Here is a 25,717-nt window from a genome sequence, read left to right on the forward strand (position 1 = left end):
TCAAGTCTAAGATAGTAGATCCCCTTGTTTTTCTGTCCTTTCTGGAAAATTAAGTTGTCAGCAAGGCAAGCCAGTAATTTATTGGATCTGGCATTTTTAGCAGAGTTGGACTTCCAACAGATATCTGGGTAATTGAAATCTCCCATGACCAATAAGTCCCGTCTCTTTGAGAACTTTGTAATCTGGTCTAGGAGTGTCTCATCTTAAGTCCTTTGCCTGGTTTGGTGGTCGATAGCAGACCCCCATCATAATATCACTATTATTTCTTACTCCTTTTATTTTTACCCATAGACTCTCGACTGAACTTCCATGCTCAGATGCATGTATTTCTTCACAAGTATACACACCCTTGACATATAATGCTACTCCCCCCTTCCTTATCTGTCTATCCCTTTTAAACAAGTTGTACCCCTCAATCCTAATATTCCAATCATGAGGGACATCCCGCCAAGCTTCAGGAATGCCTATTAGGTCAAAATCCCCTTCCTGTATTACAGCTTCGAATTCTTCCTGCTTGTTTCCCGTACTCTGTGCATTAGTGTACAGACATTGGAATCCATGGTTTATGTGCCCCGAGGTTTTCATTTCTGTACTTACCCGTGAGTTAATGTTTCCTCGCATACGTGCCACTCCCTGCAAATCTTTATTGTTCTCATCTCCAGTTATTGTAATCATACTAGGCTTTAAGTTTTTGTCTCGCTTCCCCATAGGATTTAGTTTAAAGCCCTCCTTATCAGGCTTGCAAGGCTCTCACCAAACACATTTTCCCCTAACCTCGTGAAGTGCAAACCATCTCCCGATAGAAGCGCTTCTTTTCGAAAGCATAAGCCGTGGTCCAGAAATCCAAACCTTTCTTGACAACACCATCTACGCAGCTAGTCATTAATTTGTAGTATTCTTCTTTCCCTTCCTAAGCCACGACGTTTGACAGGCGCAACTGACGAAAACACAATTTACGCCCCCAGGCCCTTCACCTTCTTACCCAGAGCCACATAGTCTCTTTTAATACATTCTGGGCAATATCATTTGTTCCCACATGAATGAGCAAGAAAGGATAATAATCTGTGGTCTTGTTGAGTCTTCCTACACTTTTTGTCACATCCTGCATGTGTGCACCTGGTAGACAGCATACCTCTCGAGATGTCAAGTCCCGTTGGCACACTTTAGATTCTACTAATTACCAGAACACGCCTCTTCCTAAATGGGGGAGCGGCAGCTTGAGTCCTCTCATTCACAGGAGCCTGAGAAATTTCTTTCAAGCTTTGGGGAGGCTGCAGGTGGGGGGGTGGTAGCCCTTGTTTCAGTGCTCCAGAATCAATATCTGTGAGGGAGATCCTGGAACCAATTGCTGAGCAACAGAGGATCAGAATGGCTCCTGGTTTGCCTGCTCCTGTTGGTCACATTCTTCCATGTACCTTCCTCCTATGTTGGTTGCGCCTTCATTTGTTTAGATACCTTTCCTCCTCCTGTTGCCCCCTAAAGTGTGCTTCATGTGTTTTGTCCATGAACTCTTCACCTTCCTTTATAAAATGGAGCGTGGACAAGCATACCTCAAGTCCCTGTATCTTCTCCTCCAGCAGGGCTACCAATTTACACTCACTTCAAGTGTAATTATTGTTACCCTCAGGTAAGAATACAAATATGCCACAGACCTTGCATGTTATAGTTTCAGGTCCCTCACTAGCCGCACTGCTGTGATCCATTGCTGAAGTTGTTCAATGACGTTCCTGCACTTCCCTGGTAGCTCCCCTGACAAACTGCCTCTCAAGACTCCCTGCTTGAAGAAGCAAAAACACTCAACACATCTAAAATGTATAAACTTGTCAGCTGCTTACAGGGCCCCCAGGAATGAGCCACAGGGGAAGAGCCTCTGGCAGGAGAGCCTAATTCAATTAAAGGGCCACCCAGCAGAAGGTGAGGCCAGCAGTCAGCCCAGGCAGAGCAGACCCTCCCCAGTCAAGGACAATCACCTTCTGCACTCAGCCCCTCAATTAGGCACACTCAGCTACAACCCAGGCAAAAGAGAGAAACAGAACCAAGACTTGCTCCAACAGGCACCACTCCACAGCAGGCTACACCCACCCACAGAGAATGGCCTCCCACATAGTAACCTCAGCTAAGGAAGAAAGAGAAAAAAGTCGTACCAGTCCAGCAGCACTTTCCCGGTCTCTCTCAGAGCCCAGCTAACACTGGTCTGCCTCTGGCAAGGAGAGCCTAATTCAATTCAAGGCCTCCCCAGCAGAAGGCAGAGCCAGCAATCAGCCCAGGCAGAGCAGACCCTCCCCAATCAAGGACAATCACCTTCTGCACTCCGTGTCAAAGAGTCCACACCTGGCCGCAGCCCTGCGGGTTTCTTTGTTTAAGGTAGGAGGCAGGTGCTGCGGGTTAACAGTTCCAAAGCTGAGACCTACTCAACTTTTCCAGGTAGTTCTGCCACCACTCTTGAATAGGGTTACCCCAGACTGGGGCCAAAAGCACCCCAAGTCTGCCCTTTTTGTTGCCTCAGCGACCACACACCACTGCTGCAGGGGCGGACCACTGCACGGTGGGTGACAATAACAGTACTTTTGGTAGCGGGTAGCCCAGTCAGGCTGACTAGATTTAGCTTAGAATCGACTAGAGTTTAAGAAGCCAAACACAGAATTATGCTTAAAGATTTTATTTAAGGCTTGCACTTTAGTTCCAGAAATAACATACGAAAGCAGAGCATATAAAATAACAAAACTAAACAAAATATCTAACTCACAGTAGGTTCAGGTCTCAGCAAGGCTTTTTTAGTTTGCCAAAATAATCACCAGTTCATGGATCTGGTTCACGGGTTCCACCCGACTCAGCACTCAGGATCATTTCCAGAGTAAAAAGAGAGTACGTCTCTCCCTAGAAGAAAACAGGCAGCATGGTGAGAGCCTCCAAGCTAGTGAGCCCAAAGGACCATACCCTGGCTAACCCATTCAGGTAGTCTTATTCCTTGCGGGCTGGGGATGGGAGGAGCTCCAATCCAATCCCCGCACGCCACGGATCAATGCCCGGTGCTGTGACTTAACAAGGTAGAAATTACCTCTGCCCTTACAACAGGTGGATAGTGACGAATGGCGGCCGTCCATCCATCACCTTCCCTCTTAGTGACAGGTGATCTTACTGATCTTACCGATGTAACCCGAATTAGGTTGTTTAATTGCACCACAGCCTTGAGGCCTGAAGGGAGTAATCGAGGTTGCTCCCAGCTGTGCATTATCTGGGAAGTGAGAAACTCTCCTGAAAGCTTCCCACACCCCTACATACCAACTGTAGCACACTATAACTCAGGCCTGGTCAAAAATCAAGCCTGAACCAAAAAATAATTCAGCAAAGAGTTGTAAAGGTTTTTACAATTCCTTAACGCTCAGCTTCCTCGATTAGGCACAATCAGCAGCCCAGCAGCACTTTCCCAGTCCCACTCAGAGCCCAGCTAACTGTGGTCCAAAATTCAAATTTCAGCTTTGCCCCATATTTGAATTGTTCTTGGCAAGCGCAGTACCTTCCAGCTTCTATCGATTGGAATTATGGTGACCTACCTCACAGGGTTGTTGTGAGGGCACTCAATAAAGATTTTAAAGCAAGTCAAGTGCCAGAAAAATGTGTTGCATACACTCCCATCTTAGTTGGTTGTGCTTTTTCAGAGAAAGTAGTTAAACCTTTTGCTATACTGTAAAATTTTCAAGAGACCTCGCATCTGAGCAGTTCAGTTTGGGCCTCCTGATAAAATCAGATAATGCCTATAGCCTACCTTTGTTGAAGACAGGGTGTATCTCCTATTATGCAAAGAATGGAACTAAATAATGTTAACTGTGTGTGAGTGTTTTATGTTATGCAGTGAACAGGATGGGGTGGAATTGGCAAATGACTTCCTGTATGCTTCAGTAGTTGGCTGGTTCAGGCCAACAGCTACGTGCCTGCAGTTTGTTTAGGCAAATGGATGCCATTTCTGTGGGCTTAGCAAGAAGGGAGGAAGTTCGTGTCACTCCCCCCAAAATGAAATAACTTGTTTCACCCACCAATATGCTTTTAGTGCCTGGATTTGCAATGCTTCTCCTTACCCACTAGGCCCCTCCCGGTCTCTGGATGTCAAGGAATCATCTTTGGAAGCCAAGAATGTAGGGATGGAAGCCAAAGACCTGGCTGCAGATGGCAAAGATACAGAGTTGGATGTGATGTCTGATAGAAGGAACATGAACATAAACCAGGATACCAAGCCTGTTGAGCGGGATGCAAAGGATACACATTGGGATAGCAGAATGACATCTATAACGGCTGTTGCTACACAACTGGACGTTAAGACTGCAAATTATGAGGCCAAAGAGGATGCAACTAAGAATATTGCTGGGTCAGAGGTCACAGCTACAGATCACAGGCAAGCCAGCCCAGAGGTCAAGGGTATGATGTCCAGTTCTAGGAAGGAGGGCCAGGATGCCCAGCCAACCACGCTAAATGCTAAAGATGCCGAGCAGCATGGCAAAATGGCAGCTCTTGATGCCAAGGCGGAGGGCATCAAAGTAGAACAGGGAGACAAGGAAGGCGATGGGGACATCATTTCTCTCGACTGTGAAATTCTTGGATTTGGTCCTGATATTGATTTCCTGGGGCTAGATGCTGAGATCTATATGCACTTCATGCGGAGCCACCGCTGTTACGATGCCATCCCCACCAGCTCCAAACTGGTAGTGTTTGAAACCACCCTACAGGTGAGAGGGATGTCAGAGCTATCTGGGGCATTATTGTGGATCAGATTGGTGGGGTGGGGAGCTGACTGTTAAACTCCTGGGATTGATGGTAGTTGAGTCTCTTACTAGGTCTCTCTAAGAGCACCAGTGTAGTGTGGTGGACAGAGTGTCAGACTAAAATCTGGGATTCCCAGGTTCGCATTTCCACTCTGCCATGGAAGCTTGCTGGAGAATAAAATGAAGGAGAATGATGTTGTAAGAATGATGTTCCCAAACGGAGGAGAAAAGCAGGTTATAAACAAATAAATAAAAGAAATCCAGCAAAGACAGGAGAATAGCCTGACCCAAAACATCGCTCTGCCTCTTCCCAACCACTGAACAAAGCTATTACCTATACATGTATAAAAAATAGCCAGTTCTCAACATTCATGCTGTAGCGTGAAAACAAAACAACCCAGGATGATATTACACAGATGAAAGGGTAGGGTCTGAAGACAGGAGCAAAGGCAGGAAGTACGTAGTTCCCACTACTTTACTCATTCCTTATGTAAGCAAATTCTGATTATTCACATAGCACCCAGGTTCCCTGGAGGCAGCATAGAAGGTTCTCCCTTCCCAGTTCCAGGTAGCAAGTGTTGATGTATTAGGAGTTTGAGTCCCATGTTACAGGAGAAAAGGGGCATATAAATACACTAAAAAATAAATATTGGAGACAGTATAATGGTGTTTCCTCCGGCTGTTGTCCCTGGGCCCGGCCTCCTTCATTGCAGCTTCCATCCTGATTAGGTCCTCACCCGCCCTCAGATTCCTCAGAGGCCTGCAGTGCATCTCCCCATATGGACCGTGTAATGTTAACATCTGAGCCCCTGCACCCACTCGCCTCTTAATGATGTGTCAAGGGCTTTATGTTACAGCAGAGGGGGTGGGGAAGAAAATGCGGCTGGGCTAGGAGACATCAAATCTGCCTGGTTCCTCCTTGCAAAGAGTTCTTAATGGAGTCTTGTGCTGGGTGAGAAATAAGATTGTTACCTTTCAATTTCGTCAGGTTATTCCTTTAGCCACAATGGTGGCTAAATCCCAATTCCTCCTTACCCATTTGTTTGTTTGTTTGTTTAATGTTATTTATAGCCTGCCTTGCTCACTGGGATTCAAATCAGATTGTGATTTATTACAGTTCTACAACTGATTTAGAGAAAGTTGGGGACTCATGGGAGAGAATGAAATAAGGGAGGGCACCTTGGCCATCTTCTGGGCATGAAGTATAAGTCACTGGGGATGTGCGGGGGGGGGGGAGATAGTTGTGAATTTCCTGCATTGTGCAGGGGGCTGGACTAAATGATCCTGGTGGCCCTTCCAACTCTATGATTCTGTAATTCTGTTATTCTAAGTACAAAGTAGACACAAAATTTAGTGGAGAGGGGTTAAATAACAACTGCAGAGCTGGAGTCCCAATCGAATGATAAGCAAGTGGGAAACAGACTTTGGGATTTGTCCAGCCTATTAGGCTACTCGCAGCTCTTCTCCATAACCTTGTATCCACAACCTCCATTCTGCCCTATATGTTCCTTTCTCTGTCCCCAGATTAAGAAGGCCTTCTTTGCCATGGTGGCCAATGGGGTCAGAGCTGCTCCTCTCTGGGACAGCAAGCAACAGTGCTTTGTGGGTAAGTGATGCAGTTGTAGATACTTAGGAGGGAAGGCTGGAGGGATGGGCCTAGGGAAGGTGAATCATGAGCTTTAAGGCTTATGTTTCTAACCATTCACACTGCAAAGAGGATTTGTTGTATGCATATATGAGAAGCCTTGCAGTGACTCATGGAGAGTTCCAACATCCTGTGCCTGGCTCTTTTGTCCAGTGACTTAAGTCCATGTCCCTCCTTCACTGAGACTTTCACCTCTATTGCTGGACTGTTCTCCAGGTCCTCCCAGGTCTTCGACACCCACCCCTTCACCTGCTTGCTTTTTTCTCTTCCTGCAGGTATGCTGACGATCACTGACTTCATTAACATCCTACATCGCTACTATCGATCACCTCTGGTGGGTTTTGTGGCCAATACCTTTCTCAGATCTGGAGCGAACCAGCTTCCAGCATCTCCTGCCTAATGTACACATTACATTGAGGAGCAGGGCTTCCAAGAGTCACCATGGGCCCCCTGGACAAAGATTCCATCTGGGGGGGCCCCTGTATGACTCTGATCCAAACCAAATATCATAACAAAGCAAATCATTTGGCTGGCTGTTACCATTCATCTGTAATAATAAAAGAATCCACGTGTCTTTCTGTCTGTCCCTTTCTGGCAGTCATAACTCATCCGAAAATAAAACTAGGAATCTCAGAATGAGATAATCATGGGAGTTCCAGGGCTAAAAATGACAGGAATAGGAATATCCTGGCCCAGGTTATCTCCAGCCCCCTCCCCCCACCTGTTTGCAATGGAAGCTAAGCTAAGTTATAACTTCTATTCCTCATTTATTACCACTAAGCATTTATTACCACTAAGGCAGATGAACATTCAATTATCATGCATGCAAAGGGTGGAAGGTAAGGAGCCCCGTGGGGCAGAGTGGTAAAGCTGCAGTATTGCAGTCAAAAGCTCTGCTCGCAACCGGAGTTCGATCCCAACGGAAGTCGGTTTCAGGTAGCCGGCTCAAGGTTGACTCAGCCTTCCATCCTTCCGAGGTCGGTGAAATGAGTACACAGCTTGCTGGGGGTAAAGTGAAGTTGACTGGGGAAGGCACTGGCAAAACCACCCCGCAAACGAAGTCTGCCTTGGAAACGATGTGATGTGATGTCACCCCATGGGTCAGGAATGACCCGGTGCTTGCACAGGGGACCTTTACCTTAAAGGGTGGAGGGAGCGAAGTATTTTTTCCCCATTTTGATAGATCATAGAGAAAATATTCGCTCCCTCCCCCCACTGTTCATATTAACAAAGTTTTGCTACTGTACTATGATTAAATACACTCTAAGGATAGAGGAGAAGGAGTCGAGTCCAGACCCAGACTGAAAAATAAGGGGGGAGAGAAATTAGAAGTGGGGACAGAGGAATGGCAGATCATGAAAGAAAGAGAGCAAAATGAAAGATGAGAAGTGTGGGGAACGGTTAGAGAAATTAAGGGAAAGACAAAGCTTGCATCCGCGTCACGAGGGGCCTTATACCTCTCGGTTTGAATGGTAAAGGGCTGCTTTACCACTCAAACTAAGAGGTAAAGGCCCTTTGCGAGGCGGCACCTCCGGTTCTAAACCGGAAGTGACACGTGTGTGCATGCACGCACACTCCAACAACAGCCTCCCACTGGAGGAGAGGAGGTACCTGGCAACCCTACACACCAAGGGCTGCCCCTTTGCAAAATCTGGTTGTGCATACAAAATTATGGAGCTGGTTGGAATTAAAGGAAGAGGGAAAACATAAGACTACTGGAAATACTGACCTTGTTAGGAGGCTGCATCCTGGCAAGGACTGTAGCTTCTCCTGGCTGGTCTTGCCTTGCCTTGCTCCAGTGCTGGCTGGCTGATGGGTTGAGCAGGGCCTGAGAAGCCAGGGCTTCCCTCAGCCGCCTGTCCAACGCTGCCAGAAGGCTGGTCCAGCAGAGTTGGACGGACTCCTGTTTACCTGCCCTCTGCCTCCCTGGCTCCCCTAGTGGCTGCAGTGCAGAACCGCATTATAGTGTGAAGGAAAGTAAAGGCACCTCCATGACAGCTGCATGATACCTGACTCCAGGGGCCCCTCCAGCTAACCTGGGCTACTGAATTTTTTGTCCCCCTAGCCCCTCCCCCGGGCAGCCCTGTTGGGGAGAACCACTTTGGGGTCCAAGTAGCAGGTTTGGGCTGTTCAGAACGCCACGATCCCAAGATCCTCAGTATGATGAAAGCATAAATGTTGATGGGACACAACAAAGACTTTCCCTGGGAATCCTATGGAGCACAATCCGGAGGAGTAGACGTGTCTGTCTTGTGAACCCAGAATAACACAGGACGTCATGGCATCTTAAACGCTTTAATATTGTACCCCATGCACTCGATGAAGTGGGCTTTCGCTCATAAAAGCTTATGTCACAATACATTTGGTAGTCTTTAAGATGTCACACATCTCTTCATTATGTTGAATACAATTACCAGGAACCGTTTTGTTAAGAAATTAAACACTTAAAAATATGGAAATGGTTCTAAATATTTTTAGGTTTTGAGTTTTAATTTTGTAAGTGTTTACATCTTACGTCTATCCTTTGATGCACACGGATCTTCTCATTTGGCCATTTGGCCTCCTAGATGCTCCATATGCAGCTCCACTGTGGTCATCAGGAGGCGCTTCCAAAGCATTATTTATTTATTTATTTATTTATTTAGTTTTGTATCTCCCCCCCCCCCCCGCACTCCCTGGCCAAGGAAGATATCACACATACATCACATGTTGAGTGTAACCATTTGTGAGGGAAGAATGACAATATTTGTTGCATTCACCGTAATGATTTTGTGCCATTTCAGGTTCAGATTTATGAAATTGAGGAACACAAAATTGAAACGTGGAGAGGTGAGGAGGGGACCACTTGGGGACTGGTGTGTACAGGGATGCAATTCCACACTATTAAAACTGATAAGAATTCTGCCATTCACACCAGTGGAAGGTGAATTGCATTATCTTTGTGTGTGTTTATAGCTGTTTGCATGCAATGAAAACCATGCCTTCTTTAGCTGGATAGATGAACCTTGATGTGCTTGATTTCCCCCTTGGAAAAAGAATTCTGAGGTTTTGTCTCTTATAGCTTATTGCTCACACATGTCTTCTCTTTAGTTCTTGCTAAAGATGGCACATCTCTTTCTTTTTCTATATTGCCTGTATGCCCTGGCTTGTGCTATTATAACTACACTGTTCCTGGAGATACATGTGCAGAGGTAGCTTGTGCACCATTATCCAAAAAACTGAGAAAGAAACACCTCTTTGTGTAGCTGAGGTCATTTGGCAGATGCAGCTTGTTAGGTCATGGTGCTACAAGAGGGAAACTAGGAGCTGTCGATGAACTAGCTTCATCTGCACCACGGTGGGTCGGCCCTTCTGCTGCAGGTCTTGCAGCCCAGTAGGCTGTGTCAGATATACCTCCTGCAGGACTGTCTCCAGGCCATGACAGTGGTGTGGTTTCATGGGAGCATCAGACTAGGATCTGGGTAGAAATCTCCACTCTGCCACAAAATTCACTGAGTAATTTCGAGCGAGTCATTTTCTATCAGCCTAACCTACGTCAAATCACAGCTGGACTTACGGCGACTCTGTAGAGTTTTCAAGACAAGCGATGTTGAGAGGTGGTTTGCCATTGCCTCCTTGTCATGTCCCTGGTATTCCTTGGAGATTGTCCATCCAAATGCTAACCAGGGCTGACCCTGCTTAGCTTCTGAAATCTGACGAGGTCAGGCTAGCCCGGGGTGGCCAGTGTGAAGTAGTGGTTAAGAACAGCGGGCTCTAATCTGGAGAACGGGGTTCGATTCCCTGCTGCTTCACATGAAGCCTGCTGGGTGACCTTGGGCCAATCACAGTTCTCTCCGAACTCTCTCAGCCCATGCAGAGGCAGGCAGTGTCAACCCACCCCTAAACGTCTCATGCTTTGGAATCCCTATGGGGTCGCTATAAGTCAGCTGCGATTTGAACGCACTTTCCACCAGCCAACCTACTTCAAAGTGGGTTGTGAAGCTAAGATGAGGAAGGCAGAACCATGTATGCCTCCCTGAGCACCTTTGGAGGAAGAACAGGATAAAAATGCACTAGATTGACAATGAAGACGAGAGCTAAACACATGAAGTTACTTATACTGGTCTATCTATGTCAGCATTGCCTACACTGACTGACAGCCGCTCTAGGAAGGGATGCTGCAGAATTTGCCATAAACATGTTGGACAGTCGAATTTATAGTGTTGGAAGGTGTCATTGAGATGTGAACCAATCAACCAGCCTGTTTGGCTCATGCCAAACAGCTGTGAGCACCTGCTAAATAAGATTGCATTGGGTTTTTGCAGAACGATGCATGCTCAAAGTCTGTGCAGATTCAAACCAATCAGCAGCCATTAGGGCCACTAGGGATTATTTAGACAAACACTGGAGGGTAGGATTTTGTTGAAATACAGCATTTATTTATGGATGATTTATATGATTTGTGACTGATTTATTTATCTATTTAAACAATTGAGCAGAGCAGGTACCTGACAAGGACAGGGTTTAGTAGAACCCAGAGAATGCACATGCACTGGACTGTGGGATTAGGAAAAAATACAGTGACACAACCTGCCGAACAGTCATAAACTGGTTGATGAAGACTTGAACTGATCATAGAAAAATCAGCTCCCTGTTCATGACCTTTGAGTACGATGTGAACTGAAGTGGCTGGTACTTAAATATCTCTAGTTTCAGGGTCTCAGACAGAGGTCTTTTTAATTAACTTCTACCTGATCCTTTTAAGTGGAGGTACCAGGGACTGAACCTGGGACCTTCTGCATGCATAATAGATGCTCTACCCCTGAGCCATGGCACCTCCCCCACCCCCACCCCCCCTTTATGTTGTATTTTTATTTCCTCATTCAGCCCACCGGACAGTCCAAACCAGCCATAAGAAGAAACAAATTCTTCTTGTGGGTGACGTCGTTGCTAGGCAATTGTGGAACAGCCAACTCCTTCAGATGGCTCTCAGTCAGAGAAAGCAAGCATTGGAGGACGTTTCCTTAGGAGACTGTTTTGAGACAGAAATACTTAGCTTGAAGAAGAGGCACAGTGTTATAAATGGCTCTCTTAGATGGAATTGCAGGGTTGTAACTTGGCTATCACGAGACTTCTGGCCATACTCTTAGTGCTGCAGCAAGTTGTGGCAAGGAAATTTGCATCTTTTCAGTCTGCTACAGACTGAACAACAATAATCACAACAACACCAATTTCCTAAATGTTTTGTTTACAGAGGTTACAAGTTGGAAGAGTAGAAAATCAACCTCAGCTTGACAATAATGACCCATGGTATGGTGACTCCAACTGTTGTGTGTCTTATTTCTTTCTAAATTTGCTGGAAATCCAGTCAACATGTTCTACCAAATTTGCTTTTCTGTAGTAGTTATTCATTCCAGGTTTTTCCCATCGTTTCCTAAGATGGAGGTTGCATTACTTATTTTCTTTCTTCTCTCTCCAGAGGTATATCTTCAAGGTTCCTTCAAACCTTTGGTCTGCATCTCCCCAAATGATAGGTAAGTCGCTGTTGCTGCTCACTCCTTCTGCAGACAGAGGTGGTGATGGCAAGGCATCACCAATGCCCCTTTTGTGCTTGGGTTGTCCAGTCTTATTGCAAACAATTCTTGTATGTCATACCTTGCTAAATCCACACTGTCACCTGGTTGTCAGAGCTGGGGGATACTCTGTGGGATATGTGACTTAAGGGGGAGAAGCTGGTAGAAGAGGAGGAGACCCCATAGGTGTGGGAACAGAAAACAGAACACTGGATCATAAACAAAGGCGCTTTTCACACAGGCTGAATAATGCACTTTCAGTGCACTTTCCAGCTGGATTTTACTGGGTGAAACTGCAAAATCCACTTGCAAGCGATCTTTAAAGTGCACTGAAAGTGGATTGAAAGTGCATTATTCAGTATGTGTGAAAATGCCCCAAGATTCCTGTGTGGTTTTTGTATTTCCATTGAGCGAACAAAGAACAGAAGCCATCAAAACAACTGCTCTTTCCCAGAGAATGTGCTGTAACCTTACACCAGCAATAAAGTTAAGCTGTTTGTCAGCATGCATGGCACAGAGGATTTTTACAAGATCAGGTCATAGCATCATTGCCTGAAAAATCTGCTTCCCACCCTGTTATCAGCCTGCTGAAGAGTTCTGGTGATCTTGCAAGCTTGCACAATGTTTTGTGTCAATTTGGTTAGTAATACATAGATTTTGTTCTTGGCTTTGCTTCTTTATGGACAGAGGTTTTGTACATATAACAACTGAATAGTGGCTTTTACCATTACTGTTTCCATGGCAGAAAAGCTTCACCTGCTGATTTCTGCCTGTTATGTAACTGTTGATGGACCTGTTGTCCATTAAAGGATGGCAATATTAACTATCCCTCAATACTACCTCTCACCCCATTTTAGACTTTCTGTGTTACATAATGCCTAAGGCGGTAATGGATAATGGGCTGGGTGATTTGATTGGTTGGCTGCAGAAATATGACCCAAGCATATTATATGGCGTTCTTTCTCTCTTCTCTAGCCTCTTTGATGCCATTTATTCCTTGATAAAGAACAAGATCCACCGGCTGCCTGTTATTGAGCCCATCTCAGGGAATGTCCTCTATATCCTGACACACAAGCGTATCCTCAAATTCCTGCATATTTTTGTGAGTGTGAGGTGAACAGGAATATTCAGTGCGGTATCTGTGTTGGTTGACAGCATTTGATTCTTCCATCGTGCATGGCACATTTTTTTTTGCCATCAAGTCACAGGTGACTTATGGTGACCCCATAGGGTTTTCAATGCAAGAGGCATTTGGAAGTGGTTTGCCATTGCCTGCTTCCATACCACGACCCTGGTATTCCTTGGAGGTTTCCCATCCAAATACTAGCCAGGGTCAGGGCTGAGAGTGTGTGACTGGCCCAAGGTCACCCAGCAAGCTTCCATGGCTCGAGTGGGGATTTGAACCTGGGTTTTCCAGGTCCTAGTCCGACACCTGAATCACCATGCATGGCACCATAGACATAGTAAAAATGTACAGCTGTCCATCCCCAAAGTGCTTACACTCTAAGAGGAAGAAAAACAACAGAGGAAAGGGAGGGAAGGATGCTGTGGTTACATGTTTTTAAAACTTCATCGGAATTGGGACAAGGGTGGAGCCAAGATGGTGACTGACTGAAAGTACATTTATTATGTGCTTTCATGCTTCTCCTACATCAAGGGCATTAATTACCAGGCAGGGTTGAAAATAATAGTGACACATGATGAAATGCAAAAGACATTAAATTTAAGTTTGTGGTGGATCTGAAAAATATGCTATTAAATATCTTACCAAGTAATATTCCACAAATATATAGCGAATTATTCAAGTACATGGTGACGGCAGCAAGAGTAATATATGCAGCAAAATGGAAGGCAGAGAAATACCCAGATTTGCATGAATGGATGAATAAGTTAACTGAATATGTGACTATGGCAAAATTAACATCCATTATACATAACAGACCAATTTCAGAATTTCAGGAAAAATACAGTGTCTTTTTAATTATGTAGTTGAAAATTAAGAATAAAATTAAATCAAAACAGAAAAAGAAAGATTTAGGTAATACATGTTTCACAATAAATATATTATTAGATATGAAGATAAATTGAGAAGATAGAGTAATGTAACTCAAAAAAAGTGATCCATGAAATTGTAAATGTAAAAAGTAAGTTCCACGTAAACTGTATACATGTGATTGTTTATGTTTTATGTGTATATGTTCTGTTTGTATATTGAAATAAAACATTAAAAAAAAGGAATTGGGAAATGTTCATCCAGTTCTTAAGGGGGCAGAGGGGTGCTGAGGGTGCCACAGAGAATGCCGCAGTATGTTCCAGAGTGGCCTTTCTTTGCCACAAGTTCCTTTTCTGTCTTCTTGAATGGAGATCTCATCTTTGTGGGGGAGGTCTCCTGGGCTAAAGAAGGGAATGCCGCCTCTATTCTCACAGCAACTGACTCTTCTCTCTCGGTAGGGAGCCTTGATTCCAAAGCCAAGGTTTTTGCAGAAGACCATCCAGGAGCTGGGCATTGGCACCTTCCGTGATGTTGCCATGGTGCTGGAGTCAGCTCCTGTCTACACGGCCCTGGAGATCTTTGTGGACCGCAGGGTCTCAGCATTGCCGGTCATTAATGAAGCAGGTAGTACCTCCATGCTGCTCATCCTCTCATTGTAGCATGAATGGAGTCTTGCTTCCATCTCATACAGGGTCTTCTTAAAATGCTCTGCTTCCTTTGGAGACATCAAAAGCCTATATAGGTGGAGGCTGTTATACTTAGGGCCATCAGATGAAGTAGCTTGTGCTGACCTGTACCATTGTGGACTCCAGGTCAATGATAGCCTATTTGAACATCACTTCTTCTGTCCCCTCCCCTTCCTTATGAATGTAAACTCCCAACACAATCAAAAGTAGCATGTTACAGAAAAGGCTAGGCTTAGAACTACTTTTCCTGACAAACGTTGCTTCTACCCAGAGGTTTTATACACTTTTAGCATCCATGCTGGAACAGTTGGTGTTTTTTTTTTTTTTTTGAGCTTCCACCCAACATCACCCCCTGATCTTCCACTTTCAGGGTTTTCTCCTGCTTTGCCACAGTCTTTCCAAAACCTGGTTTTATGCCATGGCCAAGCCGTTGTCCTTACCTCTCCTCTTTCATAGTCTGGATACACCCCTGCCTGTCACCTTTGTTCCTCCAGCTCCACCATCCTCCTCCTTCTGAAGGTCTCCTGCTTCATCAAACAATTTCATCCATTGTACCTGGAATTACCCTTCTCCCTCCACCCCCAGAATATTGCCTGATGCCATCTTTCTCACTTCCTTCAACTCCCTCCCCATAATCCCCTCCCAATGTGAAGCCCTTGGCAAGGGCTTTAGTCAGCCAGTCCTACTTCAACTAACCCTATGTATGTGTCACTAAAATGAACATATTTTCTTCCTCAGTTTATCCCTGCCACTATCCTGCTCCTCTCCCCCTTTGTGGTTTCCCTTGTCTTAAATTTTGGATTGAAAACTCCTTGTGGCAGGGTCCTATGGTCTTGTTCTATGCAAACTGTAGTGCAGCACTGAAGGTGGTGTGTAGAAAATAATATAATAACAAGTCTCTAATAATTGGCAGAGGACCATTGCAGAATTGTGAGTTGGTGGGAAGGGCTACCATTGCCTGGAGTTCTTTGTAATGCTGTCTTCCCCTTGTTCTTTTTCAGGGAGCGTAGTTGGCCTGTACTCCCGCTTTGATGTGATTGTAAGTCTGCCACAACCCCATTCTACAAGTACAATTAGTCTGTCAGATAAAGAGGAGTGTTAATTAAGGAGGACTAAAATGACAAAGGGTGTGAACACTCAAATGAAGTACTGGGAGAGCTTTTTGGTACACCAAAGCTAAGGACATGGGGGTGTTGGGCTGCCACTGCCTCCAGTGGTGTTGGATTTTTTTATGGCAGGGGGAGGTCAACTATGTGTGGGAGCGGTATGTAGTCATCCCTGAAAGTTTCCCAAGTTCTGCCCATCTGAAGAGTCTAGAGATATTATTACACGTGTTGTTTTCCAGGCACCTCTTGAGAGGAAGGTCATCATTTGTGTCTTAATCAAGTAAGGTACCACTGAAAACAAAGGAGACGGTTACCATGATTTTGGAAGTGGGGTGTTGGAAACAGATTGCTTTGCTTCCAGATTACAAGATTGCCGCATGCCTCCAAAGGCATCGAGTGAGACAGCGCTCTGTGCCATTAGAACCCAGGAATCGATTCCAGGCCTTGCGGTGGCAGCAGAGCTGGAAACACGGCCAGCGGAGGAATCACAAACACAAGGAAGACAGAGGAGGGAGAGTAGGGGGACACAAAGGAACAGCACTGGAAGGAAAAGGAAAGTGTTGATTGTCGGTGACTCCCTGCTGAGGGGTATGGAAAGTCATGTGTCCAGACCTGACCCCCCCTGGCCCAAGAGGTGTGTTGCTTGCCAGGGACGAAAATTAAAGACATTGTAGAGCAGATACCGAAACTGGTCAAACCAAAAGATCATTACCCATGTGTGATGGTCCATGAGGGAACCAATGACACGTCCACGAACACCACTGAAAACATTAAGGAGGACTATGAAGCTCTCGGAAGCTGAAGGGAATGGGGACACAGGTGGCGGTCTCCTCAATCCTTCCTGTCAGAGGAAGGGGAACACGATGGGAACACAAGATAGTGGAGGTGAACCACTGGCTGCGTTGGTGGTGCAGGGAGGAGCAATTTGGGTTCTGGGACTAAGGGCTGGGTTTTCTGGATGACGACCTACTAGTACGCGATGGAATTAACCTTTCAAGGGTGGGGGAGAATGTTTTTGGAAGAAATCTGGAGAGTTTCATCAAGAGGGCTTTAAACTGATACCGCAAGGGAAAGAAGACGACCAACGTAGGGATTTAAATGAGGGAGAGCAACCAGCAGAGACCCACTTGGAAGGGCTGGGTATAAAGGAGCCAAAGGTGAGAAGCTTCAGGTGTCTATGTACCAATGCCCAAAGCTTGGGCAATAAGAAGGAAGAGCTTCAGCTTCTAATGCAGTCAGAGGGATATGATTGAGTAGGCATTACAGAAACTTGGTGGGATGATTCCCATGACTGGAATGTAGTAGTGGATGGATATGAGTTGTTCAAGAACAACCGAAAAGGTCAAAGAGGGGGTGGAATGGCAGTGTATGTGAGATGAGAGATTGCTTGTCACGAAATACTGGAGGAGGAAGGTGACAGCCCAGTATCTGGGTGAGGATAAGGGAAAGAAGGACAAGCAGTAATGTGGCTGGAGTCTGCTACAGACCTCCTGACCAGGGTGAGGAGGTGGATGCTGCCCTCCGCAAGCAGCTTGACAGGGTATCCAAACGACAAGAGCTAATACTTATGAGAGATTTCAACTCCCCTGATGTGTGCTGGGTGACCAACTCTGCAAAGCGACCACAGTCACTCAAGTTCCTCACCTCCCTGGCAAACAACTTCCTTCATCAAATGGTGGAGGTAACTACAAAGGGCTCAGCCATACTCGATTTAATATTGACCAACAGACAAGAGATGGTAGATGAGGTGAAGGTGGTGGGGACCTTAGGGGGAAGTGACCGTGTCCTCCTGGAATTCGTTTTGTTGTGGGGGACCAAGGAAGTTCATAGCCACACGCGTGTCTGTTAGATTTTGGTAGGGCAGATTTTAATGAACTCAGGCCTGATGGGAATCATTCCATGGGCAAGACTGTTGGAAGGGAAAGGAGGAAGTGAAGGGTGGCCTGTCCTAAAACAAGAGCTCTTGAAAGCTCAAGCCCTCACTATTTCAACAAGAAGGAAACATGGTAAAGGATCCAAGAAGCCGATGTGGATGAACAGAGAACTCCATGATGAGCGAAGGGAGAAAAAGGAAATGTTCAAGAAATGGAGGCAAGGACATACCTCTAAAGAAGAGTATCTGTGGGTTGCCGGGCACTCTGGGTCAGCCATCAGAGAGGCCAAAGCTCACAGTGAGCTGATGCTGGCCAGGGAGGCTCGCTACAACAAGAAAAGCTTCTTTAGAAATGTGAGGAGCAAACGCAAGGGAAAAGAGGCCATGGGCCCACTGTTGGGTGAAAATGGAGTAACTGGCAGAAGACAGAGAGAAAGCAGAAAGGCTCAATGCCTGTTTTGCCTCAGTTTTTTTTCCTGAAAAAGAGAACAGACTCAACTAGAGAGGATAGCAGATAAGCCACAGCATCTGGGCTGCTGGTTGACATGAGCAGAGAGGTAGTTGAGAAGCACCTGGATTGGATGAGTACAAATCCCCCAGGCTGGAGAGTATGCACCCGAGAGTTCTCAAAGAACTTTCTAGAGAGCTTGCCGAGCCTTTGTCCATAATCTTCCAGACCTCTTGGAGGACTGGAGATGTGCCACAAGACTGGAGGAGGGCAAACATTATCCCTATTTTCAAAAAAGGGAGGAGAGACAACCCAGGAAACTACAGTTTGACATCTATCTCAGGGAAGATACTGGAGCAGATATTAAAGAGATCAATCTGCAAGCATCTGAAGGACAACTTGGTGATCCGGGGAAGTCAGCATGGATTTGTCCCCAACAGGTCCTGCCAGACCAACCTTGTTTCCTTCTTTGATCAAGTGACCAGCTTACTGGATCGAGGGAATGTGGTTGATGTTGTTTACCTGGATTTCAGTAAGGCTTTTGACAGGGTTCCCCATGATGTTCTGATGGGTAAACTAGAGGACTGTGGACTGGACCCTAGGATAGTTGGGTGGATAGGGAACTGGTTGCAGAACTGCCCACAAAGAGTAGTTGTCAATGGCAGTTCATCTGAATGGGGGGAGATGTCCAGTGGGGTGCCACAAGGTTTGGTTCTGGGCCCGGTACTTTTCCATATTTTTACAAATGATCTGGATGGGTGGAGGGACTACTCATTAAATTTGTAGATGACACCAAACTGGGAGGAGCAGCGAACACACCAGGAGATAGAGATAGAATTTAACGAGATCAGAACACACTGGAAAAGTGGGTGGATGTGAACAAGATGCAATTCAACAAGGATAAGTGCCGAGTTCTTCATCTGGGTAACAAAAATGCGGGACACACATACTGGATGGGGGATACACTCCTGGGTAGCACTGTGTGTGAACAAGATCTTGGGGATGATAAGAAGCCTGGAGACCAAGCTCTATGAGGAAAGGCTAAGGGAGTTGGGCATGTTTAGTCTGGAGAGGGAGGACATGATTGCTCTCTTTAAGTATTTGAAGGGATGTCACTTAGAGGAGGGCAGGGAGCTGTTCCTGGTGGAAGCATTGGATAGGACTTGCAAATAATGGGTTTAAATTAAGGGCAGAAAGGTACCGGCTGGATATTAGGGAAAAACCTTTTTACAGTAAGAGTTGTTTGACAGTAGAATAAGCTACCTCTGGAGGTGGAGAGCTCCCCCTCACTGGTAGTCTTTAAGCAGAGGCTGGACAAGCACTTGTCAGGGATGCTCTAGGCTGATCCTGCATTGAGCAGGAGGTTGGACTAGATGGCCTGTGTGGCCACTTCCAACTCTATGATTCTAACATACTTTTGCATGGTAGGAAACCTGAACCATTGCCTTCAGTTAGAGCCACCTGCATATCAAGGCTAGCATACCACCACCTTGGTCAAGGGTCACCTTGCCTCAAATGCCTCCCTCATATCACCACTTATTTTCCACAGCACTTGGCTGCCCAGAAGTCCTACAACAACCTGGACATTAGTGTGGGAGAAGCCTTGAAGCAGCGCTCAGTCTGCCTCGAGGGGGTACTTACTTGCTACCCTTATGAGACGATAGAAGACATCATTGATCGCATCGCCAAAGAACAGGTGTGTGCTGGGAGAGCTCTGGATGTTTGTATGGGGGGTGGGGAAAGAATATGTGCAGGGCCTTAGGAAAAGAGACCATGGAGCAAGATTTGGCTCCTTTTTTCTGTTCTCTAGTTCTGGCTTTATATTGTGTGCCTTTAAAGCTAAACCTCATCTCAGGATGATGAAAGCTGTACATAACTTGAGTGGTGAGTGTGCCTTGGTTTAGAAGAAGGAGAGTTGGTTTTTATATGCCGACTTTCTCTACCACTTAAGGGAGACTCAAACAATCACCTTCCCTTCCCCACCCCACAACAGACACCCTGTGAGGTAGGTGAGGCTGAGAGAGCTCTAACAGAGCTGTGACTGGCCCAGGGTCACCCAGCTAGCTTCGTGTGTAGGAGTGGGGAAACAAATCCAGTTGTCCAGATTAGCCTCCGCCGCTCATGTGGAGGAGTGGGGGAATCGAACCCGGTTCTCCAGATCAGAGTCCACCGCTGGCTCTCCTCTTCCTCCTCTTCTTCTTGTGACATTCCAATCTAGACAAGGTGGCAGCGTTGCAGTATCAGCACCCCGGCTGCCATCCTGATCTTTCCCTGAGGTCTCTTATGGTAGAGCCTCCCGACTTGTGACATGCAATCCCTGGGAGGATGATATATAACCACATATGTGTTTTCCCCCCCATGTGAAGGGGGAATGTGCATCAGTCTGGTAAGGGAATGGTTTTGAGGTCTGTTTTCCATGTGTTTCAAGGGCCAATAGCAACTATGTTGTGATTTCAAAGCTGACTCCTTGTGGAATAGGGAAGGCACGGTGTCAGTCACAAGCAGTCGTTTCCTGGTCAAGGAATGGACAGGGTTCTGGTCAAGGAATAGACAGCACTTTCTGGTCAGAGGGTTCTCCTGACTTGTCTTGGTCATGGACCTCTGGTGAGCCAGAGCACAGGCCTGATTCTTTGAGAGGTTCTTTTCCCTCCTTGATTTATGACTGCTTAGGCTTACAACTCAGCCTGGAGCCCAGAAACCATTGCATACCTCAGTTGGACCATGCTTTGTCTATTCCCCAATCTCTGATTCTTCCTGGTGGTCAAGAAAAGGTGATGTCTTGGACCAGAGATTGGTGGTAGTGGTGTCAGTTTCTGGCACATTCCACCAGTTTTAGCAAAAAAATAAATAAAAAATCACATGGAGCATATCTAGTTGGAGGAGTTTCTGTCACTGGGCCACTAAAAAGAGATTCAGGTCAAATGCTGGGGTCCTCACGTGGAGGCATATTGTTCAGGAAGAAGGCCCTCAAGGTAAACAGCCTGGTGTGTTGATGAATGTGTAGCTTTATGTTACAGGGTAGCAAACGTGTTTGGTATTATATAAAAGAAAGTGCTGGTTGATCCTGGCTATCTACAACATGTACCTTGCATATGGCTGGAAATCTCCATTTACTGCATGGGTATGGTACAGTGAACAGGTACATGTAAAATCTTGGCTGTGTAATTGAAAAAGAAATGAAGCAGCACTAAACCTTGGGTTAGAAATTGTTTTCAGTGCTTTGATTTGATTTTTGCACAACCCTATTGCTTCTCACTGTATCCTGTCCCCAGAATGCACTGCCTTACCTCACTTCCACCTGGGGGATATCAAAGGGAAATATTACTACTCCTGGTATCTGAAATACTTGTCTCTGCTTGCCCCATCCCTGTCTTCCCCATGATATTGTGTGGCTCGCTCATTTGGCAGGTCCATCGTCTGGTTCTAGTGGATGAGAAGAACACTCCACGGGGGATTGTGTCCCTCTCTGACATTCTCCAGGCCCTGGTGCTCACACCTGCAGGTATCGATGCCCTAAACTCTTAAGCTGCTCGACGCTCCATCCTTCCTTCATTTGTACCCTCCATTTCTTCCGCTTCTCTCCAGCTCAGGTAGGCCCCATCCCTTGACCTTGCCTGCCTCTCCCCTGCTGCTCTCCTTTGTCTTGCCATTGGGTCTTTCTTGTTCAGCCAAGCCAGGTCTGTATTTGTGTATTTCCAAACACTTAGGCCTGGAAGGGAGGCTGCTGCCACAGATTGTAGACAGAGAGTGCCTTTGTGTGCCAGTTCTACCCCAGTGGTAGTGAATGGCAGCTATAAAAAGGAGAAAAGAAGGGGGCCTCACCAACAAATGGTGCAGAGGAAAAGGAATTCTTTAATCGTTTTTACAACCCCTACACATTTCACATGCAGTTTTGTCAGGGAGAATCTTTCAGATTCTTTTTAGTAATGTCCCCATGCATGCATTAAGGTAAACGTTATAAAAAGGAACCAAAGATCTCTCTGGCCCAGCCTTAAATTCTGCCATTGTTTACAGCAAGTGGACTTCACTCAGTGTAGGGCTGGTGCACCATCTAGCCTGCACATCAAATCCATGTAGTAGCCCTATAGCTTGTCATCCCCCCCCCCCCGCATGTGCCCAGCCAGTTTCCTATTATTTTTTCAAAAAGACATACAGTTCTGTCTGGACAGTGGGGAAAGCTTTAGCTGCAGTGGTTGCGCACGCCCGTGCTTCTTGTTGCCTCCCTGCTGAGGGCCTGAATTTGAAATATCTTCTGCACTTCTAGCAAACGTTGTTGGGTTTCCTGGCTCACCCTGTTGCCACCTTTACAGAGCTAGCTGTGTGTATGGCCGTGCATTTATGCTTGTATATAGCAGTATGCCAGCTGCTGTGGATTTGCGCCAGGGGGCAGCTGCGGCCACTGCTTACAATTAAGTTCCATTTTTCCCACCACACTGTATCAGAATGGCTTATGGCCCAACTAGGTACTTGGAATGGAAAAAGGGTAGGGCTTGGGGTTTGCAAAAAGGTATAACATGATCACTTTGACAGAAAGCAGAGCGCTGCTTACATGAGATCCCTCTTTTCTACCCCCCAACCACATTCATGTTTAGAAATTGTCTCTGGTAGGACAGGTCACATTCCCAAATCCCAATAAAATGTCTGCTAGCTAGCCAGGTTTTTTAAAAGGGTGTATTTGAGGGAGACTCCATAACTGTAATGTCTACAATTGCCCTTGGACTGGCTCTGCAGCCTGGTTGGTTTATGGTGCAGGGAGCTTGAGCTCATCCTTGTGGAGATATGGGCAACCTTGGATGGTGGAGATTTAAGTTCAGATTTCTACTCTATTTTAGACATACACTCAACGTTTCCTTAAAAAAAAAATTCGAGTAGATTTTATATATAAATGCCCGCTTGGGGACCATCCATTTTTAGGATTAAAATGGCGCCTCTTGAGTAGGAGAGCTGAAAGGTGAGAGAACCATATTCAAGCCCCCCCCCTCACCCCAAAGTTTGTGCCTCCTGAGGCAGAGAAGAGCTCATCAGGCACTCTGCAGGAAGCAGAGTGAAAGAGGAACCCTAGAAACATGGGTGTGTAATAACTGCCTCACATGGCTTGTCAAAGACTAAATTTTTGGATATGTATTGCTAACAAGTACAACACCACAGGCAATTTGTCTTTAGGGAAGCCAACTCAAGTACACAGCCCTGTGTTTTTCAGACACCAAAGAGGGGCATAAGCCAGGCCCTCCCTGCTGTTATATTTACACTCCATTCCTTTCTGCAGGCATTGACCGCCATTCCCTCTGAGGCAGATGTGGAAGACTACTTGCTGTCTAGCACCCTGGGTTACTACCACTGCATCTATGACAATTGGGAATAAGGGACCTCCCACTTCTGGAATGGAAGGCATGTCTTTCTACCAGGCCAGGATGGTGCTGTATACCTGCTTTGCTTTTGGCCCTCCCCGATCCAGAAAGGGGAAAGAAATGCTGAGGAGATGAACTTTTGAACTGCAAATAGTGGACAGGCCCTTAACCTTCCCCAGTGCTGTCTGAGCAGCTTTTCTACAGCTGGTGAAAGAAGCAGGCCCCGGCTGAACAGGGCAGCAGCAGCTGCTCCTCTCCTCCCCCAAGCCCTACAAGCAGCGTATGCTTGCAAAAATCCAAGATGCTGCAAGGCAGCCAGAAGCATTTTCTGGGCCAGCTTGCTAATGCTTTATGGACACGCAAAGGCTCTTCAAGCTCACAAAGGGACAGTAGAAAAGCAGGCAGAAGCTGTGCATTAGAAGTGTATGAACTGTAATTTGAAACTGCTTGAGTAGGATTGCCCTATTAGGCCAGGCTGCACTTTAGAAAGAGGCCAATTTTCCTACTGCTTTTATGTTACAGTGAGACACCTGTTCTAACTACTGGATTACTTTATATTATACTTGAGCTAGGCAACATGTTGGGAGGTTGCCCTGGGCTGAGTAGTAAAAAATAATCCTAAACCTAGCTGAGAGCTAGAGGGAATGAAATATGCTCCTTTGAGCTATCTGTTTTCCCACTTGTATCTGAATTCAAAATATTTCAGGCTTTGTGTCCCCTCTTGTGTGACAGGAAGAGCATGCCAAGCTCAAGCTCCTATCTCTCAGTGGTTGATCTGGCTCAAGAGGAAAGGGGACAACCAAGGAGCAGTTGAGGCTTTACTCCTGTTGCAGACCAGTGACAAATTTGCTCCCATGCTGCCAAAAGCAGGCACAATAGCTCCAGCAGAATAGGTGAAAGAGTCACAATTGGTGATGGAAAAAGAGCCATTCCGTTGCAGCCAACTTACGGTGACCCTGTAGCGTTTTCAAGGCAAGAGATGTTGAGGAGGGTTTGCTATTGCCTGTCTCGACAAAGCAATCTTCATCTTCCTTGGGGTCTCTCTTCCAAGAACTAACCAGGGCTAATGCCGCTTAGCTTCCATGATCAGTCAATATTGGGTTAGCTTGGGCCATCCAGGCCATGATTTCCTCTGTTTGGTGCCCTTTGATTCTTTGAGATAGCATTTGTTGTAAAGCACAAACAATAGTACGCCATACAAAAAGCTAGCCAAAGTCTTTGTGCAGAGGCGCTGGAATATTATAGGCAGAAGAAGCCTGGTTAGTAGGGTTAAAGTCTTTTTTTGTTTGAATGTCCCTCTAGTAGCCCATCAGGGCCCACAACTCTTTACCTGGAGCATCCCCAGATCTAGAGGACCCTAATTCATGATCAAACTGGTGTTGATGTTTGGTTTTAAAAGGAAAGGGTCCTTAGGAAGGAAAACAAAATACAGAAGGAGGCCAGATCAGGGTGTAATGAATGTAGTAGCTGACCCTCAAAGAATTCATGCACTTGACTAGTGGAAAAGGAATAGAATCTAATTTTGCACAAATTAGCTCATACATAACTTTTGTGGTGGGGAAAACAGCAATTAAACAATTAAAATGTTTTACAATCCAAGCGCTATTATGTGACTGACTAATTTTGTTAATTTTGTTAAGTAAGGCTGCAGGTCTCTGACGTTCAAGACTTTCCAGACCTAGGAAAAATCTAGAGGGAGGTTTTGATCATGTTCTGAAAATGAACTCTCCCTCCAGTCGTCTTTAGCCTCCACAGCCAACTACATTCCGTCAACCTGCCTTCTCTCACAACCCAGGCCAGGCCAGGCAGCAGCCCTGTTGAAGCTCATCTTGTGCCCGGTTGAAAGCTATAGAAATTTGAGTGGGGTTAACAGTGCCATGAAAGGCTCAGCAACTGAACCCACCTGAGTGCCCTTCTCAGGAAGTGAAAGGGAAATAATTGTGAGAGCCACAGTCATATCTAGGAAGAACACAAAATGGAAAACCAAAGCATAAATGCACCATTCCAGCTGAAAGCAGAGCCAAGAGAGGATGGTAGTACTCAGAGCTCAGTGGAATCGAGAAAACCAATACTAAAAAAGTGTGGCGTTAACCCCCTGTCAAAAACAAAAACAAAAAATGAAGATAGTCACTTTGCACACAGCCCTGATTTTTTCCTGTCCACCTTTAATCATCGTCCTTGTGCAACAGCCTCTACATCCAGTCAGGGATAAGAAATTCATACAATATTTACACAGTACAACCTTTCAATCTGTGACAACACAATACTGCACAATTAGGGTACCTCTAATTCACATATTCACCAGAGAT

At 45.9% G+C, this 25,717-nt stretch overlaps 1 protein-coding gene across 1 annotated transcript; it reads left to right on the top strand.

The window, feature by feature from the left end:
- The first annotated feature begins 4,087 nt into the window (after positions 1-4,087).
- Positions 4,088-23,491, top strand: PRKAG3 (protein kinase AMP-activated non-catalytic subunit gamma 3). The gene is made up of 11 exons (XM_056851597.1): positions 4,088-4,721; positions 6,282-6,363; positions 6,678-6,736; positions 9,186-9,231; positions 11,861-11,915; positions 12,930-13,056; positions 14,406-14,571; positions 15,635-15,672; positions 19,610-19,756; positions 21,469-21,650; positions 23,327-23,491. The coding sequence occupies exons 1-10, from the start codon at positions 4,140-4,142 to the stop codon at positions 21,583-21,585; spliced, it is 1,419 nt and encodes a 472-aa protein (XP_056707575.1). The 5' UTR covers positions 4,088-4,139; the 3' UTR covers positions 21,586-21,650; positions 23,327-23,491.
- Positions 23,492-25,717: the final 2,226 nt, after the last annotated feature.

The sequence above is a fragment of the Euleptes europaea genome, chromosome 6 (assembly GCF_029931775.1).
Source record: "Euleptes europaea isolate rEulEur1 chromosome 6, rEulEur1.hap1, whole genome shotgun sequence".
Classification (NCBI taxonomy): Eukaryota; Metazoa; Chordata; class Lepidosauria; order Squamata; family Sphaerodactylidae; genus Euleptes; species Euleptes europaea.